This window comes from Gobius niger (assembly GCF_951799975.1).
Source record: "Gobius niger genome assembly, chromosome: 18".
In the NCBI taxonomy this organism is placed as follows: domain Eukaryota; kingdom Metazoa; phylum Chordata; class Actinopteri; order Gobiiformes; family Gobiidae; genus Gobius; species Gobius niger.
The window spans coordinates 5,575,720-5,584,686 of record NC_136869.1 but is presented as its reverse complement, the minus strand read 5'-3'; the positions used below and the strand labels follow the sequence as shown (position 1 = coordinate 5,584,686).

The following is an 8,967-nucleotide window of genomic DNA, read 5'->3' as shown; positions in this document are numbered from 1 at the left end:
ACCAACCATTCACGTGGTCAAACGAAGATAGCAAATCGTATATATATTGGATGTCCATGAAAACACTTTGTACATGTACAGTCGTGAGCGGCGTGAAAAAAAAAAAAAAAAAAGATGCGTCACTCCTACGCGATTCTCGAGCCGACCCAAACCGCTCCCCCGCTGGACAATAAGACTACTAGCGCTCGATACAAAACACGTGTCCACACCATAGTTCACAAAAGAAAATTCCTAAAATTCAAAGGCATCTTTACTGATTATGACCAAAAAACGGCAAAACTTCACGGTCACTCTCTGTAAAACTGAGCTCAAGTCTATTACATCCATTGCTGGATATCGATCAGCGTGTCCGTTATGTGTGCTAGCGCGCTAACAAGAATCAACATATGGCCGGCCGGCACGTAGCCAGCCAACTAGACATAAAAACAGATATATTTCGATAGATAGGTAGACGGATGGTGGGCTAGCTCGCATAAGTCGCTGTCACTGTCAGCTAGCGCCACGTACAGTTAGAAAACACACAGGAGGAAAAAAAACGTCACTTCTAGGTGTCGAGTTCTTGCGTTTTGCCTATGTACATCTCCGCCAGCTTTTTGAACTGCGGCCCCCAGTTGCTGAGGTAATCGTAATCTTGATCTCCTTCCGTCGCCGCCGACTCCAGCGAGCTTAGCGATTCCGCCAAAGAGCCGCTGCCCTCGTACGCGTATGTGGCCAGGGAGTCGTACGGGGGCGCCGTCGGGTCCAAGTCGTTCTCCTGTAGCCGGCCGTTGATGAAGTCCCTCACGTCGGTGTTATCCTTTATGGGCGACGTCCGGCGGAACGGGAACAGCATCTCCGGAATGATGTCCCGGCGGAGCTTGTTGGCGTCCATGACCTCCGGGTTGCGGAGCGTCCCGATGTCGAAGGCCTGGGTGTCCTCCTCTCCTCCGCCCTCGTCGTTGTAGCTGACCACGTTGTCTCGGACGTCCTCCTTGGAGATGATGAGGGGCTCCTTCTTCCTCTGTCTCCTCAGGGCGGCGAACAGCACCACAATCACTGCAGGGAAGAAACACAAGGTGGTGTTAGTGATTCTTAGGACATGGAAGTGGCCAGAATTCAACTGGAGGGTTTTAGATGAACTTCAACATCCTCTCGTTGTGTATTGATCATGGGATGGGATGGGGACATGTCAAGGTTGGCCAAAGTGCAGCCCTCAGAACAAATTTTGTTGGCCCTCATTTTTTTTTTACAGCAAGTATAATAACTCTGCTCGATCAAAATCTCAAAAAACAACATTGTGTTGCAAGACAGAGCTGGCATCAAATAAGGAACAGTTCAAACATCTCTTAAAGGCGCTGACCACTGATTTGTGGGGTCGGCCCATTAGTCCGACAACCCATTAGTCCAACAACCCATTAGTCCGACGTCTCATTATTCCGAAAATGTCCCATTGAGTAGAGGTGCCATTAGTCCGACATCTCTTTAGTCAGAAAAAAAGGGACCCATTGATCTGAAGTCCCATTGGTCTGACCATAAACAGCGGAGATGTGCTCGGAGTTTAGGGTTAGGGTCATGGACTTGGGGTAAACTCCCCCATGCTGCATTCGCCTGATTCCGCCCCACCCACTTGTACCTCTTTTTGCCACGGATCCGCACTTCCTTTGTCATGACCTCTGGAGAACGAGCGTGAATGTTTGCCGCTAAAATATGATGCCCAGTAGAACGATTTGTGTAAAATGTCCAAGGTTCATTTGGTCCAATAATAAACTAATGGTGAAACACTGGAGTTATTGTTCACATCGAAACACTTGGACACTACTGTGTTAGATGACTCGACAGCAAATAGAGTTGTTTCACAGCTTTTTCCTCCACTTTTATTAGTTAATGTTGAAAATCTCCATGGTAACAGTTGATTTCCCCGAATTCTATACACTTAATTAATATGCCATCTATGTTGTCCAACAGTTTTTGAGTTATATTTCTTTTGACTATTTCTGATGAAAACTGTATTGGGAAAAAATGGACTCTACACCCCATCTGAGAGAAAGAAATATATCAGGAATCAGAAAATAAGTTTTATTTGAACCCATGGAGAACAAGCAAAGTACAATTTACTGTAGCACTGTATTGACTGTCATTGTATTCTGTTATTTTTTCATTAGATTATCCCTTGGGTCATTACAAACTCCAAGCTTTGTGACAAGCTTCAGATGGACCTTTGTGAGATTGTCAGATTGATTAAATCTAGAGCAAAGAAAGCTGACATGATGAGAGAAAAAGTCAGATGGCATTGTCGGGGTTTAGCTTTTACTGATTTCAAACATTACACCATAATGTGCCAGATGCATCTATCAACGTCCCGGCAGAGGAGTACATCTTTTGTTTATTTTGTTACATTGCGTTGCTTTGGGGCAAATTTGACCAAAAAAAAATCATGTTTAATGCACTGTAGTCCTGACTTCTGAATAAAACAAATATGTAATATGATTTTTTTATGATCCTTAAAAGCTCATTAGGAGATATTTGTTCCACCCTAACTTCCCTCATCAAAGCAACTGTGAAGAAAGGCTAGTATTTTAATCAATTAACCATAACTCTATCTAGTTGCAGTCACAATACCGTGCAAATGTTTGTTGGCACATGCACAGCATTTTTTGTTGAATGTCAATAATGCATAACTTGACGATTGGCTGAACAACCGTGGTGGGCCGCGTTTACTTGTTGTCTCTTCTCGGCGTTTGAAATAAAACAAAAACTTTTTTTTTTTGCAGAAACACACGTGCACACGGGGAGGGCCGAGGCGAGCGAGAACATATGTCGTGCATTAAAGAGCACGGGGGAGTCGGCACGGAGCGAAGGCGCATTTGCTACTAGTGATAAATCCCCCACTCTGCCTCGGGCGCTCACCTCCTTGTATTAAAGATTCAGTGAAAAAGCTTTCTCTTTCTTCTCCCTTGAATGGCACGTTGGCTCTGTAAGTGCACAGTTCCTCCTTTATGCTCGGCAGCGGCACACAGCCTCCTATCTCGTCTGCCTGCTCTGTTCAGACGGAGCAGACGACTTTTCTGTATAGGTGGTGGGATTTGGAATCAAAAAGTAAAGTTTGGGGACTTTTATATTTTTTCACAACCCTCACAGATGCATTGTTCGATAGCTTTGATGCATTCCAAGCATGCCTCGCTTTTGTTAAATCAAACTGCTCGGAGGCGAAAGGAAACAAGAGGAAGAGGATTGTTATTCTGTGATAATATGTGCTATTGACAAATCAAGCATATGTTGTTTTTTCTCAACTACTGTATTATGGAAAGTAATGCCAATGTGAGAGCTCAACAAAACCTATATTGATAAACACATAGGGGTTTTTAAATGTAAAATCATTGAGTTATCATTCACATAGAAGCAATTGAGAGTGATTGTGGCGCTTTGAGAAACTTGTCAGTGAAATCCATTACATTATTATTTCATATTCCTTTCTGTGGAATTGAATGGAAGCTTACTTGTATCTCGCTTTTCACATGACACAAGTCGCCCAACGTGTAGCTTACCACCACCGTGTGTGGAGTGAAAGAGGTATAAATCCCCTGCACTGTGTGAAGCGTACTGTGTGTGGGTACAGTTTCCCCTCTGACCACCATTCATTCACGCACACATCGTTCATCCTGGCCTACGCAGACACGGGGAGAGCATGGAAAACATCACACAGAAACGCCCCGATCAAACCGTTGTACTTCTATAATGCCACTAGGTCCCCATTGGAAAGCATTGCACTGAAAGGAACAGGCCACCATTTTTACATACTGAGATATGTTCTTACTTGGGCTTAGACGAGTTGATGCGTAACTGTCTGGTCTTTGTGTGTGCCTTCAGTCACGCTAAACGACCAAAGATGGTGTTAGCATTTGGCCTCTCCCAGTATATTCCTATAGCTCCAAACAGGGGTGAAGTTGGAAGCTACAACGCTCTTCCATGGGCACAAAGACCAGACAGGTACGTATCAACTCGTCTAAGCTCAGGTAAGAAAATATGTCAGTACGGAAAAGCGGTGGCCTGTTCCTTTAAGACAAAACAACATTAAAGCCTGGTTTCTAATTTTCATAAACTTTCTACAGCTAGATATTCCTCCTGTGATAACGCTGGGTTAGTTACAATTAAAGAAACCAGGCTGGTTAGAATTTGTTGTAGAAATCTCGTATACTAATGAGGGCCGGACTTTGATTGACAGGCCGTTAGCAGTAGAGCTAATGGCGCAGCTACGACTGAACAACGTGCCCCGCAAGGACCGAGTCTACAGTGAAGATCCCGCCCTTATGCCCTTTTTAGGAACATGATTTCCCCCTCGAGCGTGGTCATTGTGGCAAACGGGGAAGAGTGAGGAGGAGTTGTCTAATCTATTTAACGGTCCATGTGCTCTCCCCATGTGTACTCAGGTTACACTGCACCAACGAAATAAACAAAAAAATTAACACTTGTCAGGAGAAGCACAGTTGAATCACGTTTTTCCCCACACGCTGTAGTTCAGTGGAGATCGAACTCTAACTAGACTGGATACCCATCACACATGGAGAGATGGCACAACATGATTCAGACAACACACTAACTTCCTTTTCTTTTTCATCTTTTCTGAGAGCATAGGCTTCAAATAGAGCTTTTGTTTTGTCACCCTGCATATAAATTCGAGCTCAATCCCCCGGTTTAATATATACAGCAAATCTGACACACTCTTTAAAGCCTACCCATGCATTCCAGGAACAAAACCTGCACATTTATGCAGATAAACTTTTTAATCCTTGTGACAAAAGACCCTGCTCCTTCTGTTTCCTCACACACCTCCTCTCACCTGTCCCTCCTTCTCAGCTCTCCCTTTTTGTCCCTCTGCAGGAGCGGTAGTTGAGTCCCGGCCCCCACTGAGTGTTAATTACAATGCCTTCTGCCTGACTGCTCAGTGGCGGGGGACGACTTTAAAAAAGACTTGCTTTCTGATGGGCCGGATGTGGATTTTCGGGGTCCGCCGCGGTGCCTGGGCTCTGCGGCGCCTCCCGGTGTCAGGCGGAGGTGAATGACACTGTCTGTCAGGGGCCCGCCGGTGCGAAAGCTACAGATAATGAGCAGATGCCACTATCTCACACTCGAGAGGAGGCGAGATTCAGCTTTTAGAAAGTCACAAATGCTGCAGGATTAAGAAGCGCTGTTTGATGTTATTTTGACAAGGTTTACAATTTAAAGCTGCTTCATCGGGGTTTCCGCGGGGCAATAAAAAGCATCAAGTAATTAAATGAACTGTGCCAAAATGAAGGCTGTAAAAAGTCATGATCTGGACATTTTATATATATTATTGAGTTTATTTTCCTTTCTTTTTATTCTGAGGGGGCGTGGTGTTGCACAATGAACAGCTGTAAACCCCCGACACTCCTCTGGAGAGCGTTTGACAAAGCTGAGCGCCTTCCCATGGACAGATCGAAACAGTTGAGATTTTAACGTTTCTCTGAGTTTTTAAATGGTTACAATCGTCTCAAGGACGGCTGAGAAACATCCTGTTAAAGTCATCAATCCGAGAACCAGGCTGTTTAAATGCACACGCTGTGTTTCCAAATGTGTCAACAGTGTTGTCCTTGAAAATTGACTTGAACCAGAGATATTTAGGCATTTTCCTCTTCCCATAACGTTGTAGCAGAGAGGAGTTGATCAGAGATATTGTGTGTTTCATAAAACACACAATATTTCCGTTCCTAGAAAAAAACGGTGAATTTGATCAAAACTAGCCTCTGTTTAGCTTAGATTTCTCAGGAACTAAACTGTTTTCACCGACGGAGAGCTTAGAGTCTCACCTTTCAAACGAGCCGTAGCATGTGTCCAGCTCTAAGCTGTGGTGCTACAAATAGCATGAAAAATGGTCTGGATTGGCACTCTATGTTATTGTCGACTGAAATAAACATAGTTCATGCGGTCAAACACGACCATAGAATCAATTAAAGTTTTTTTTTAATTGATATTGGGCTTTAAACCGGGTTCAAACGGGTATTTAATGAACATTTCTTAGAAAATAATGACTACTTTCAACTGCATTTGTTGAAAAGACAACATTTTGGCCCAACATTCAACTGCAATTGAATACTCAATTTCCCCTTATTCTTTATTTTGACTTAGATATTTGCAAATGCTAAGAAGTGAAGTGGCATTGTGACATTAGAATATAGTATTTGCCCATTCAAACGGCGTTAAAACACTTTTAATTTGCCTACTTGCTTCCTGTATAAACATTGTACATTCATATTATCATATTTTAAACAACAGCAGACCAGAAAGTGGGATTTTTGAACAAACACGTTTCGAGCTCTCTCCAATCCTTCCACACGTCCCTCTTCTTCATGGATTGTGTGCAGATTTTACAACTTTCATAGGGCAAAATGGGGTTTATCTTTATTTTTCTTTCAAATCAGGCCAAGTTGAAAAAAAAAAAAATGCAGTCAAAAAATCTCTTCCATGTTTTTGACTGACATCTCATTTTCCTCTTTCGTAATAGTCAACACAAGCTAAACTCTCTTCCCCATTTCTTCTATAAACGCACTCTGTGTCCGTATAGATTTTGAGAACACATCACAGGCAATTCGGCGTCATTCGGTCTCATATGTTAGCCGTGTTTTCAATCAAACACACTCCCCGTTCCGTTATGCGGGATATCTAATCGAGCCCCATTCGCTGCAAAGAAATGGAGGCACTTAACAAAGCGGCACATAGACCGTCTCAGGTATTAGACGTATCGCGTAGGATGCACTTTGTTTCACTAAAGCACCACTCCAGTCCTCTCAGTGCCCTATACGCAGCTATACTCGGCATCGGCTGAACAGTAGCTATCATTTTACCAGCGAAAAGCAAAAATGTGCAGCACTTTATGGTCAAGGGCACATCAATAAATAATGCATTTCAACTATTTTCCACTTTAGCGAGCATTGGGAGATTGACGGCTCTGTTTGCGGTCGGAAAACTGAATGGATCTTTGTTATGGTGTGATGGATTAATGCTGTTTCTAAAGTAGTAGGAGAGTAGTAGTAATAGTAAAGTAGTAGCAGTGATGTTACTCTTTGCAGGAGTTTGCGGATGGTGACTAACGGGGACATTGTTTTAAAGAGCAAGAGACTTCAGCGGAACAGCAACATGGTAAACTGTTCTGGGGCTATAGTAGCGAAGACTGGGACGTAGGGCTGTGCAATTTATCGAAATTCGATTACAATTTCGATTATTACAATAAACGATTACAAAATTTGCATAATCATATATATTTTTTTATTTATATTTTTTTAAATCTTTTTTTGTTTGTTTTTATGCAAAGCAGACTTGCATTATTTCATGGCGCTGGGATTATTTTCCCTTTGAATTTCACGTGCCATGGCACATGCTTTTGCCTGACATAAAACAGGCTGTTGATGATGTCATCAGGCCGCGCTGCTCAGTTTACTTGAGCAGGTGTGAGGGCTGGCCAGCAGGGGGCAGGTGTGAAACAGAGACCTCTCCTTAATCGAGGTATACTTGAAATCATTTGTACTTTTATGACTGTTCAGAAAACAGAAAATATTCAGCATAGTTTTTTTTTCTTAAATTAATAAACAAAATAAAGACTTTTTAAAAGGCAACAAATAATCGTTTGAATAATAAAACTAAAACTTTTGTTTGCGATACAATACATATCCCGATACATGGGGCCCGATTCGATACGCATTGCGCTACATGTCATTATAATTAACTGCAATACTTTACTGGAAGTTAATTGAATAAAAAAAGTATTGTGATACATGGCTTGCAATACGATACATGAATTTCATCAAAGGTATTGCAATATATTGTAAAAAATATATTTTGTCCCAGCCCTACTGATTACTCCTTGGATACTCTCTGTTGACATGCCTGCAAACAACCCCCCAAATTGCACTATGAAGAGTTACTGCTGTGAAATCAATCGGAAAATTAAACAAACATTTAATTTCGACAAATTGCAGAAGAAATTTCTACCGAGAACAAAACAAATATGTCTTCTTTTTTATTGCAGTCTGGGACATCTACTTGAGTAGTAATACAAGTAATTTGCAAATGTGAGCAAACCCGTTCAGACAGTCGAACTGACAGCTGCCACTAATGACAAGGCACTAATGCGGTGAGTTTGTCTAATGTGTCGGTGAACATTAGCTTCATATCTTGAAATGGAAAATCACAATTGGGCTCCACACTGAGAAAACAAGGCGAACCAGGACCAACATAAACCCTCATTTAGGATCATATTAAAACAATTAGCACACATGTCATTAGTTTATATTAGTTTATATATTGCAACAGCATTCATTTGGCTTTTTGTGGGGGAAAAACTTTCTATAATATGTTTTGGTACGAATGTCCTTTCCTTTTTGTGGACAAATAGTGTCAATTAATCTTGCTGGGACGTTCCTCCATTGATCAAGATTTTCTCTGCTGCCGCCGTTCGCTTTTATCCTCTTTTACCTCTGTTCTTAGCTGAGCAAAAGCACATTACATCCCTCACAAAGCTTTCAAACATAATTCATTTTTGATCCCGAAGTAATGCTGATAGTGGAGTGGGTTATTTGTACAATTACCTAAGTAAGTTCGAGTAGAAGCGCCAAACAAAGCCAGCGTAGGACAAACGAGATGAAATCAAATTGGCTGTGCGTGGATTGAAAACCGCGTAGTTTTGGTTGCCTGGAACGACCTCCGGCGGGCCTCCTGTCTGTTTGAATAATAAGCAGCGCTACTCCAAATGCTAATGCTCTTTTCTGGCGCCGAACACGTCCAAATCCTGACAGGCCCGCTGCGCCGAATTACACCATACAAACTATGACGCTTTGAGGAAATAGACAGGAGAAAGAGAGGAGAACGCGTCTACAGGAAACCAGCCCCATGCAGCGGAAGATGTGACTATGGTCCTGGTGAGAGCGCCTGAGTAAGTAAGAAAAAAAAACAATAGAGTGTGGGATGATTGAGAGA

At 42.4% G+C, this 8,967-nt stretch overlaps 1 protein-coding gene across 1 annotated transcript in view; it reads right to left on the bottom strand.

Annotated features, from left to right (window-relative positions):
• Positions 1-443: 443 nt before the first annotated feature.
• The window catches only part of LOC306977687 (cadherin-10-like), an 81,359-nt gene continuing 72,835 nt past the window's right edge, over positions 444-8,967 (bottom strand). Inside the window, exon 12 of the mRNA XM_079576101.1 lies at positions 444-1,035. Within this exon, the coding sequence (XP_079432227.1) occupies positions 545-1,035 (491 nt within the window). The 3' untranslated portion in view covers positions 444-544. The remainder of the gene's footprint in view (positions 1,036-8,967) is intronic.